We start from the raw sequence: 12,233 nt of genomic DNA, 5'->3' as shown, positions 1-12,233 counted from the left end.
ACACAAAATATAACAACCACCATATATGACATTACAACAAGTACCAGCAAACCTAAAGACAGCTGCATAGGAGGCTGTCCCTCTGTGAGATCCTCGTTACAGAGGCCAGTGAGACACTCAGAAATGCCCTAATTGAAATATTTCTCACACACTGGAGTCTGATATATTTGGAAAATATGGCCTGAGTTGTTTAAACACTGATGTCACTGCAGGTTTTAGGGTGGGTCTTATCCACACGGAGTTTAAATGGTGAAAGTTTGCCACCTGCTGGTAATCACCGTAATTCTTGGGTGTCTTTCATCAAATTTCTCATGCTGTTTTCTGAATTTAGTGCCGTTCTGTGTTTTTCGTACTGCTAAAGGTAAATCCATCGCTATGACTAAGAGGACGGGCTGACGTTCAGAAGTTGTTGAGCTGTCCTGATTCCCAGCGCTGCAATCTCAAGCTTACTTGAAGCAAAAAGATCATTTCACCCAGCTTTCTTTGCTTTCCCCAGCCAAGGGCTCATCCATGTACAATACACTGAAATGTCAGCTGCAATGCAGGAGAATTGATTTTTTTTTTTTCTGTTAAAATTAGGTGCCAGAGCAACTTTAATTAAACTTTATAGCTCGGTGGAGTTGGAATCAAGTCTGCAGCATCCTCTGTTATCAGATTAATCTTGTTGAACTGTCAAAGCCAACGTGAAGAAAGATCCTCCGACTGGTCAACTGTGCTTTCAGGCTGAATGTTCACAGATATATAAGCACTCATATAGCGATCACTTTTCAGTCATGCGTGGGGCAGACATTTAGACTTACGGTCGTTTAAAAATGTAAATGTCAGAGCTGAGAAGAACACGTCAAAGAGCCGATCTTAAAAGTGAACATTTCAGCAGGTAAAAGCGTGGAGAATAAATGTGTTTGTGTTTATCTGTTGAACACGACGAGCTGACTTTATACTAATTACTTTATGGAAATTAATTCCATATAATCGAACAAACATTCATTTATCAACGGTTCACACAGCGAAGGGCCACTCTGAATGCATCGCATGAACGCACAGAGAGCAAAAGCTGTAAGAACAGCGAGGCAAGAAGAAGTAAAACTAATTTAGATCTGACAAGAAACAAAACTATTAAACTAAAAATAAGTTTAAATTCATTCAAATAAATGAGTTTGCTTGCGTGATTACATCTAAGTGGCACTTTGTAAATTTAAAACAATCAAATCAGTCTATAAGTTTCAACAATTTACTTTACAACTCCATATTTTAGACATTTGTCTTTTGCGTTTTGACCAGTCGACAGGAGTTTTATTACAGTCAGATCTCTGTAAACTCAGAGAGCTGCATAAAAAATTACAGAATGCTTTAATGGTTACAGTCCCGTGTCTTTGCTGTTCACCCTCCTTCCCTCAGGCAGAAGGTTGTGTAACAAGGCTGAGGAACAACTTCTTCCCTGAGGCTGTGAGGCTCGTGACCTCAGCCCTCTGGACTTTGTGTTACCATTAGGATTTTAGGTACTTTAGGGTCATTTATCTACTTTTAGCTGGCCTGGGAAACACGTGTTCTTCCATGTGTGGCGTGTGGACGAATGACAAATAAATGATCTGAACTAAAGTTGATAAGATTAATATAACGAAACACTTGTCACTGAAATTAAATATGGAGTCATTTTTACTAACAATGGGTGTAATATTTAAAGGATAAGTGTCTTTTTTAAAGACAAATTGCCCATCTATCATAATTACCGGTGTCCTTGATCTTTTTCATCATGCTTTAAGATGTACTGACCTTCAATCAATTCTCTATTACGGAGAGTGCTATTAGGAAAATGGTACAATGTAGAGTGACAAGTGTTATAGTTACCAATGTGTGTTAACATTAGATGTAAAATACTTACAAATGTTCTGACCCAGTATGGGAAAAGAGGGTTGCATTGACGATCCAACACAACGGGCAGCACTTTGAACACATTTTATAAGTGGTGAGAAACTTGTAAATAACTCATGAAAGAATAAAGTTACGTTAAAACCACACACACCGTTGTTTTTCTTGTGAAATTCCCAATAGGTTTGATGTGTCACATGACCCTCTTCCCATTGAAGAAACAAAAGTTGGATCCAAAATGGCCGCCAAAGTCACTACCCATGTTGAAAAAGTTTTCCCCCTCCCATATACTAATGTGCCACAATCAGGAAGTTAATATCACCAACCATTCCTATTTTATTAGGGTTTATCCATATAAATGGCCCGCCCTGTACATTAAAGAAAAAAACCCCAGATGTTTTCTTTTCGAACATGTCATGGCATCATTTATTTTGTAAAGTTATGCATAACCTTCCAACTTGATCATTGTACACTATATGTTGAACTTCATGACATTATTAGAATATCAAGCAGTCAGATCAGAATCTCCAACAGCAGCAGAAAGAAGCAGCATTTCTGTCAGAAACTGATAGAGAAAGAGCATGAGCGCTCCTTGTAGTAGAGGGGAAAAGGGCAAGAAACCCAGAGGCAGAAGAGGAAACATGACATATGAGGGGATGAACGAGGATGAAAGCCACTCCAGCTGCTTGGACGAGGGAAGGGAAGACACGCATACGTGTTCACACGGAAAAGAAAGGGAGACAGTCGCACGTAAAACAAGAGAAGCGTGAACGAGAGGACAAAGCAGTCAGCACAGAAATGAAACGGGACCAGATCAGAGCCTGAAGACTCTTCATTCTAGTTAACACCACGCCTAGAATTCGTGTTCAATTCTAGACTTGAACACGTTGTAAGTTTTTGAGACACGGGATCTATCCGTCACTAGTGCAACTCTGGCCTCTATCAGTCCGAATATATTGCTGCCATTCCTAAGATACGCGAGGGCGCCTGCATGTTAGCGTGCACTCACACTAACCACGTTTGACTGGAGCAGGATGAGCAGCTAAAAGGTAACACCGTGGCCAAAAGCATGCAAGCAATTTGGAAAACACCATTTCTTTTCAAAACAAAAAGAAAAAAAAAAGAAAAAAGAAAATAAATACATCTCGGGATAAAAAAAATCTTAATACAATATCTTAAAATTTTCCTTTTCTTGTTTGTGTTTCATATATATATATATATATTCTAAACACACATCTTTGTACATTTTGGTATAAGTTCTCTTTCTTGCGGGGAGTTTAGGGGGAAAAAATGGGTGTTCAATGGTAGAAGAGGTTGAGGTTCTGGGGCAATCCCACTTCCCCGATTGCCTTGTGCTGAGGAGGGCGGTGTGACATCACGTAGACAAATCCTCCCTTTAAACGACTGCTCACACTCAAGTCTCTCATTCTCCAACCGTGGGCGATGAAAAAAGGGGGGTTCAGCAGTGAGAGGACAAGCTTATAGGACGTCCAGAAAGTCCAGGACATAAGAAGAAAGAGCGGATCGCAAGTCGGCACTTCTTCTTTGGGACCAGAGCCTAAACTTGCAGCACACTGACATCCACACTATCTCTTATCTGATGGAAAAAATGACAAGGATCAGAACAGAGACGGATACAGAAACTGTTTCATATTTTAAAAGCAAGTGAGTGAGCTGTGCATAGATGGAGATACCTTTGTTTTCATCCGTGTCTGTTATTGACCTCTCTGGCCTTTGGCTTATTAAATTATTGTACTTAGCCTCAACCTCCTGTTAGGGGGAAAAAAAAAGTGTCACCAGATAAAACAAGAATTCGACCACATCACTCTTTTATTGAAGATATGTGCTGAGGAGATGAAAATAAATAAGTTATGAGTACCTTCAGGTAGTTGAGGTTGGTCTGAAGATTTCGAAGGTGAGACAGCACCTGTCTGCTGAAAGTGGAGAGGCTGCCGGCCTGTGACGTTGAGGAAAACCGCAAATTGATGCCAGAGTCGGCAGCACAGACTTGTGAGGTGCTCAGCGGCTTCCCAGTGGTTGATGCCAAGATGTCATCATCTGTGCTGCTCTCCCCGGTGCCACCGTAGCCCTCCAGGACTAAGCATCCTGCAGGTAGAATCAGCATAAACCGTTAAGTACCACCGCTGTAAAAGGTGCTCAAATCAACAACGTTCTAATGATCCATATTTACCGTAGTCCTCAGGTGAGTCAAAGAATCCAGTGTCTCCCGATCCCAGATCCTGGGTCAGGTCCTGTGTTTTTGAACTGCTTTTCTCCGAGCTGTTGTGGACCATCACCGTTGCGCGGCTGTCTGTTGGGGTCCGCAGAGAGGTGGTCCTGAGGAGACGGGCTCCAGTGGAGCGTTTGTTTTGCTCTGCGGCCTCCTGGGACATCAGCTGGGTCACTAAAACCTGCTTCAATGCTGCCACTGAGGGACAGACAACAAATAATTATTATTATTTTCTTTCCTGACCACACCAGGGCAATTCCCTTCGTCTTTTCAGCGCGCTGCTTACGTGTTTTTAGTGCTTCCTCTGCTCTCGAGGGAAACACATCAAACAAGTCTCCTTCTCTGTCGACTTCAGCCACTTGATAAGAAAGCTCTGGGTCCACAAAGCCATCCCCGTCCTCCTCCTCCCCCTCCTCCTCCTCCTCGTCATCTTTCTTCACCTCTTCAAATGGATTACTACCAATCGGCGAACTCTGCAATGCACTTCTAGAAGCTGAGCTGCTCTCTTTATCTAAGGAGGAATAATTGCAGTCATCACAGAAAGATCGTTCACGCAGCTGAGAAATATGTTCAGGACAAATTGAATAAACGAGCAGCTTGGGCTACCTGTGGACTGAGTGCTGCCGGTGGACGTGCGGTCCGGGTCTCTACTCAGTCTGGAAGCACCTGCTGATATGATCTCCACTCCATCTCTCTCCCTGCTAGCACACAGGCAGAACCTGAGCTTAGTAATAAATTCACACCCCGGGAGCCATCAGATGCTATCAGATTATAAAAAATGATAAACATACTCAGTCTGAGGTAATGGTATGACGCTGTGAGGTTTGGCTTTTATTGCATCAGCTCTCTTGGAGATCAGACTTTGCCACCTTGTTTGTATGAAAAAAGAAAGAAAGAAAAAGTCATCCAAATATTCAACATCTGCGACAATAAAAACCAAACGAATAAGTCAGAAGTTTGTTAGTCTCACGTTTTCTGATCTGAGACTGTGGGCGCCATGAGCTCGTAGATCTGGGGACCGTTTTCTGACATGGAGAGCACAAAGAAGGCCTTGTTGTCTGGAAGGCAGAGAAGGGGAAACAGAGTCCTTGAAGTGAGGATGATAATAATCTGGACTCGATGTAAAGATTTTCAATGATTCGGTCAGGGCCGCACTGAAAGTACAGGATCGTGCTATTTATTTACTAGCAACACAAAAGACCGTGCACCGACCTGTAGCCACAGAACGCACTAGAACAGTGCTGAGCTTGATGATGGGGCTGTAGATATGCTTGGTGTCTGGGGCGCCTGCCAGGTTTTTGCTGTGGCACTTAAGGATTAGACGTTCATCTTGTTTCTGTAGCAGAACGAGAACGTCCTCCAAGAGGAGCGTGAACAGCTCTGCGGGAGAAATTAAGAAAGCATGTGTCCACCGTCAGACATAAGCAGTGGTTACCTAGAGGTACAGACTGTACTCTATGAGCAACACGGTGGGTAAATTCGAACACAGCAATCATTACAAACCAATAATCTTGTCTTTGTTCACTTTCCATGACAGCGGACCCTTGTGAATCAACGTCTTCTTGGTTAGATCCAGGTTCTGAAGGATGTAGAGAAGGAAAATACAGACGAAAGTTGGTAAGAATTAGCTTCTGGTCCATGCACCCATTACCTAATAATGTGTTGTTTTTTGTATAAACATATTTCAGTCAGCAAATGCTTTCTCATTGAAGCTAAAATCATCAACTGGCCTTTGACTGGAATTAGCCAATTTTCCTGTTTGATCATAAACTCAAAAATACAGTTTTGCCAAGTTATTTCCCACTAAGGACAGCATCTTTGACATGCAAGTTTTTACTTAGTAAAAAACACCCAAACCTGATACCTGTTAGGTGTTTAAAGTTGACATCAGAGGCAGCACAAAAGGGGTAAGAGGCTACTGAATGGAAATTGTATTTTCCACAGAGTTATGTCTGATGTTCATATAAGCTGAAAGTTTCCAGCTGCCTCTTAAATAAGTGGCAATATAAGTCTGAGTTAGTTTGGGAGCAAAAAGACATCAGCACACAACAGGAAGGATGGATTACAGAAAAGCTGCTTTACTTTAGCCCTTTGAGCTATAATGTAGATAACACACCTTTAGCTCCAGGATCATGGGGTTATCTGTCTGCTTCAGTGAGGAGAGGTCCAATCTTCTCTGATAGTCTTCTAATTTCTAAAGGAAAGAAGGAGAGAAACAGAAAAAAACAGTTTGAGGGGAGCAACAAAAACGGTAAACACAAATTGTGGCGGGGATCTGAAAGCGCCTGGGATGAGACTGGTGTGAAGGAGGTAAAAACATGAAGTTAAAGACAGAAAAGAGTTCAAATATTAAATTCAAAATCTCACCTGCTTGTCCTCGGACTCTTTCAAAGCCTGGTTAACATGACTGAGGATCCTTCTACAGCAGTCTGCCGCCTGCTTTACTTTAGCCTTCTCCTTGGCGTTATCTGAAAAATATGACACCGAGCTTTAGAGCTTCTTCCACAGCTCCTCAGGAAGCAGGTCATAAAACTGATATTTCTTCTGTCCATTAACACACCATAATTCTCTGAAATTATGATAAAGCAGGGGAAGCATTATGGTCCTGTAATAGCTGATGGTTCTTTATCATTAGTGCTTTCTCATGGTGTGAGACTCAAACTCCAACCAGGAACAAAATGATGGACCAAAGATTGGGTGTCACATGTCCAGATTTATGCACCGACGCAGCAGAACCATTTTAATGATAATCTTTTCACTATTACTATTATTTTTATTGCAGTGTGAACAAACAACAGATTTTATATCTTGTTGGTGCAGTGAGCTAAACAGTAACCTGACAAAACTACACAGATAATAAAATATTGTTCTGTCTGTCAGCAAAGTCAGATTTTTTTAAAAAACAACAACAATAAAATAAGTTAAATTTGATGTTTTTAAATAAACAATAAATATTTGCAACCTAACTCTGCAGATATCTGTTTCAGTGATAGCAGACATCATAAAGCCCTCATCAAGAAAGTGAACGGTCTTTTTAAGAAATAATAGTTGGCTCACAGCCTTTGATAACTCCACACTATTAGGTTTAATTAAAACAACATGAACAAATCACTGCTAACTGGTTGAGTTCAATACACGAGGACAAGCTCATGTTCTTTCAGCAGAGACAGCTTAAGGTCGAACATGGACTAGATCACTGCTCAGACCTCGGGGGACCATTTACTCAGCTTATCCCCCACAGTGAGGATTCAGACAAGATATCTGGTGACTTCACATTAAATCACACATGACTCTGAGATGTGTAGATGTCACACAAATCTAGGCCATCTTCTGACATGTTCATTTACTGTGAACCGTGGATGCATTCCTCTCCATTTAACCATGACATTTATTATTAATGAGAAGGGCAGACATAATGCTGTCCCATGTTTTAGGTATTTATTATTTCTGTAATGATTTCAATACCGGATTTAAGTTTAGAGCTTTATACTTGACTGGTTCCCTCTTACACGACCAGCTTCCATTTTGTCATTTGTCCCCAGTGTGTGCTGAGTGTGACTTGGGGGTGATTGTTCAGAGGTTCACCTGCTGTAAACGAGTAGTTTTAAAAATCACAAAAGGCTTATCAAGTACGGTTTTTATTAGTTAACACAACTCAGCCTCCTTCTTACACACCCACACTTACCTGGCGCTGCTTCACTGCAAGCTAAAGTGCAAGAAAACTGAAAACAGTTCTTCTTTTTCTCTTCTTCTATTTCTGTCTTCATTCTTTTCTGCAGGTCATCACAACCACGGAGGGGAAAGTGATATGTAGGTGATGAAGGCTGAATAAGATTCATTATTATGGAGGTACATGAAGTACCTTCATCTTAGGGAGAAAGCTGATCTGAACACGTTTGAACTGCAGATTATGAGGTTCCTTAACCATCACGCTGAAGGTGCATCGTGTAGACTATACTGTAGGGCTGAAAGGGAAATAAGCGTTAACACTAAACTTTATCGGTGTTTGAAAAATTTGACAAACAAAACAAGGCAATGCTAAAGCTTGTATCAACATTGTGACTTGTACCATATGTCATAGCGGTTTTTCCTCATATGATTTCAAGACAAACCATCTGTCCTGTGCTGAGACCATATGGCATTTCCAACAAGACCGTTTCAATCAGTCACACTTTTGAATTATTTAATATAAATATGCTGCATAAATGACATGTTCCCTTTCAGAGTCTGCCCGGGTGTTTAATTTGTAAACGGCGGGGAATGAAGACATGGAGCTTTAATGATATATGTGGATTTATCAGCGTTAACTAGACTTGGGTGAGACTTCAAAGACTAAAGTTGTCAGATAATAAATTACTACAGACAGTTATTCAAGCACAAGTCTGCTTTGAATGACTGATTGCTCATTGGAAGCAAAGTGTACTGGAATTTGGGGTGGCTTAAACTTTTGCACACTACTGTAAATGCAGTTTAGGTTTTTAAATATACATGTACAAGGAAATGCATTACCCTAATGACAATAGCAGCATTAATAATGACAGGAATTAATTTATTTAAAGTGATCATAAAGGTGGGTAGCTTTTATCAAAAATAATTTGTCCTGTTTTTAAATTTATGCACTAAGAAATGAGAAAAAAAATCTTAAAATACAATTTATCTGAAACAGAACCTCTACATGTAAACATATTTATTTGTCAGCCTTTTATATACTGGTTAGTACAATATTATCATGTCTTTTTATGTGAATGTTACTATAGGACATTCTAAAAGTTTCACAAGTTTTCAAGTGCATATAACACAGTAGCTTCAAGCAAAAAAAAAAAAAACAGCATTTTTCATTTCATATTGCATGGCATTCTTATTTTTTTATATTTATTTATTTATTTTTACTTTAGGGTAGTACATGTGGAGTTATGTTATTTAACTGGAAGGAAATTTTAGATGCAAGATATAAGGGCCTAATTAATTTCACAGTTTTGTACAGTTTCAGTATCCAGCAGAGAACCTCTTCACAAAAATGTGAGTTTATATCTTTTAAACGCCAAAGGAATTTATGTTAATCTTGTTTATTTTAGATGTTTTATTTATTTTTTTGTCTTTTCTGCAGAGTGAAACAACCTGAGCTCAAAGTGTGGATGATCCTGACGTTTAAACTTTCAGAGCAGCAAATACGACAATTATCATTTAAGTGAAACACTATTTCAAATTCTCTTTTTCTCCCACCGCAGGACAGAAAGCAGCTCTGTTAAAGCCTTGCTGTAAATCTCTTTAGTTTCTCACTTTTTGCATCATTTTCCCCAATAATAGAAGCCAATTGTTTGGCTATGCTGGGCCTTTACTTTTCAAATTAACCCTCCAAAGTGACATTTATGGTTCATTCTCCAACTAATGCTCCTGCTCTCCTTCCTCGGCTCCCCTGTGAATTATACAGTGCATTTAAGTAAAGCCACCAGCTTTGCCTTCTGTGGCTTTTATTTTACACTGAACCTCTTTTCCTCTTTACTCCACCAGCAGTAAATAAGGTTTTCTGTAGTAACAACCTTTATGCCTCTGCTCTCCTGTCTGTTTGAGTTCTTCTTCCCTCACTTCTCACTCCTCTCACCCTTTTTTACTCTCCACTCACCCAGCGGCATGCCGATGCCGTAGCCCTTGGTGTCCAGCAGACCTCCGATCTGAGTCAGGTTACAGTTCCTCTGCCGGTAGTACTCATTCATGGTGCTCTCCAACAAGTAGGCGTAGTTGGACTTGAGGACACGAGCGATCCCCTCCTCGGTGCTCTTCACGAACACGCTGGGCTGCTTTGAATGCATGAAGTTCCACATCCGCTGGTAGGTCTGGTATCGAGAGTTCTGCAGAGAGGTGAGATACGACCAGGAAGAACAGTCACACGTAGAACTCAGTCAGCAAAGCTTTAGTAGCTGCAGATATAAACTTCCTACTTTTGCAGATATGGAAATAAAGTTTTATTTGTTTTCCTTTTTCATTTTCTTGACTGATGGATTTTACTCAAACTGATTTGCTGAAATCAACGCCTCTGCTTTATGTTTTCTTTAGCAGAGCTGTTTCCATTTGAGTAGCTACATATTTCAAACCATAAACTTCAGATAATATTGCCTCCTGTGTTACATTTTCTCTTAACCAATTTTTATTGAGTTATTTAAGCTCCAGTGGTTGTAAAAGCATGAAAGCGAACAAAGCTTTTATCTTATTTATCCTCTCAATACAATCCTCTACTTCCCCTTTCTCCAGTAACACTCTCTGTTCCTCTTTGTCTTTTCTGGGTCTCTCCCAGGTCAAATATTTAGAAGATGAAAGACGTTAGAGTTGGACGTGGACAGTGAACCATTTCCCTGAGGAGAAACACGCTAATGGTTGTCAGAACAAGCAGAAAACAAAACTAGTGGTTAGTGGAAGAAAACAAGAAGGTGATGTCAAAGGATCACGTCACTTCTGGCCTGCTGATCAGAAGAGGCTGTGATGTGACAGGTAGTGTGAAAGCTCTCACCATAAAGAAGGTCATCGTGGATCCTCCGTGCATGGTGCCGTACTCTATCGCCGTCTGATCTGCCAGGTCGTCCACTGACTCGATTGGCACCTCCATCCTCTGAACTGTCAGGAAGGCAGCCAGGTTGGCGGTGTACGAAGAGATGATGATTAAAGTAAAGGCCCACCTGTGTGTGAAGGCAGAGGTATAAAGAACACATCTGTTCATCTGTAAACATATGTAAATGTGCAGTATGCTGTCTAATGATAGGTTCTCTTATAGGAGGATAAAAATAATTGCACACCTGAGAGGAGGAGACACTGATGAGGTGGATGGATGGACAGATGGATGGATGGATATGGAGAAAGGTGACAATGTTGGGTTTAGATGATGTTTGAGCTGCAAAAGCAGGCAAAGATGTGCAATGTCTCAAATGCCATAAAAAGTAAGAAGATAAAAAGATTTTTGTAATGCAAATAAAATTATATTATAAAAACTGTTTATTTTGTCCAGATGATTTGATGAAGCAACATCATCTTTTAGATGTCAGGAGATATGCCAACACACTGGAGAGCTGTGGTACTGCTGACCTGACCTGTGGGTAGTGTTAATGCTTGAATTCAAATAGTCGTGAGAACTGAGCTCCTAACAGCTGAACTACCTCAGCAGTTCCCTGGACACTTCCTCCTCTGTGATGGGAAGTCTACATTCTTCCACACTGATGAAGGTTTCTCATGATCTCCAGCATCTACCTTTTGTCACATTGTAGCGCATGTAGATAAAAACCAAACAAATATACCAAAAAAAAAAAAAAAAAAACTTGCACAAAATGTGGTCACTTTGTCTTTACTTTTTAAAATGATGAACTAATGTTCCAAAAACATGTGTTATGCAACATGTAACATAAATGCTGTCACTTTCTCAGCTAATGTTCTGGAAATCTTGATTACTCTCCTAAAAAACAACAATATGCGTAGGTTAAACTTTTCTAATCCTCTACAACATGCACAAAGTATATTGGGTAATCTGTCTATATTGCAATGAAGTACACAGCAAATGTTCCAGTTCCACACACAATGAATTCCTTAGAAACCATCCACCTTTAGAAGCATGAAGCGATTTGGTTGAAATAAGGTGTTGTAGGATGTTTGGGATACCAGGGTTTGCGTCTGGATTGTAAAGTCACTTTTAAAGGCACAAAATCTATGTATTTGTTTACGGTTGGAAAAATGTTTGACTTCCAAAACACATTGTTAAAACCATTACAATTCTCCACAACGGATCTGTATATGATTATTAGAAGTGAGAACAAAATCTTTTGGCTTTAATGAGACAGCTGCAGACATGCAAAGTGCCATTCTCAAAAGAGCTTGAAGAACAAACAATACGTGAAATAGATTTTATGGTGGAACAGTATGCACAAATGAATGAATGTATGAATGTAGTTTTGAGCTCAGAAAACTCTTTCCAGTACTAACCACACTCCACTGACACAGCGTGTAGACAGAGCTCTGGGAGCAATGGTGGATCCTTGCTGCATGAATCCTCCAACAGGGAACCAGAAACTGTTGCCAAGAGAGTACTGGTTGATCAGCAAGTTACAGCGTCCCTTTAGACAGGGGTGGGGGTTGTACCACTCGTAAGGTGTCA

The 12,233-nt window shown here is 40.3% G+C and overlaps 1 protein-coding gene across 1 annotated transcript; it reads right to left on the bottom strand.

Annotated features, from left to right (window-relative positions):
- Positions 1–2,264: 2,264 nt before the first annotated feature.
- Positions 2,265–12,227, bottom strand: LOC108246051 (rho guanine nucleotide exchange factor 12). The gene is made up of 15 exons (XM_017433392.3): positions 12,062–12,227; positions 10,605–10,770; positions 9,723–9,948; positions 6,467–6,567; positions 6,216–6,293; positions 5,603–5,678; positions 5,312–5,479; positions 5,070–5,157; positions 4,891–4,968; positions 4,706–4,797; positions 4,386–4,610; positions 4,061–4,297; positions 3,749–3,975; positions 3,564–3,639; positions 2,265–3,466 (listed from the first exon to the last, which is right to left on the bottom strand). The coding sequence occupies exons 1-15, from the start codon at positions 12,121–12,123 to the stop codon at positions 3,456–3,458; spliced, it is 1,911 nt and encodes a 636-aa protein (XP_017288881.1). The 5' UTR covers positions 12,124–12,227; the 3' UTR covers positions 2,265–3,455.
- Positions 12,228–12,233: the final 6 nt, after the last annotated feature.

Source organism: Kryptolebias marmoratus, linkage group LG2, assembly GCF_001649575.2.
Source record: "Kryptolebias marmoratus isolate JLee-2015 linkage group LG2, ASM164957v2, whole genome shotgun sequence".
NCBI lineage: Eukaryota > Metazoa > Chordata > Actinopteri > Cyprinodontiformes > Rivulidae > Kryptolebias > Kryptolebias marmoratus.
The sequence above is the reverse complement of the archived record's forward strand: the minus strand, read 5'-3'. Positions and strand labels throughout refer to the sequence as shown.

Coding starts and splice junctions, on each gene's coding strand:
- LOC108246051 (XM_017433392.3), bottom strand. CDS start 12,123: ATGCAGCAAGGATCCACCATTGCTCCCAGAGCTCTGTCTACACGCTGT. Junction 6,294..6,466: donor AAGAGTCCGAGGACAAGCAG/GTGAGATTTTGA, acceptor TCTTTCCTTTAG/AAATTAGAAGACTATCAGAG. Junction 4,298..4,385: donor AGAGGAAGCACTAAAAACAC/GTAAGCAGCGCG, acceptor TCTGTCCCTCAG/TGGCAGCATTGAAGCAGGTT.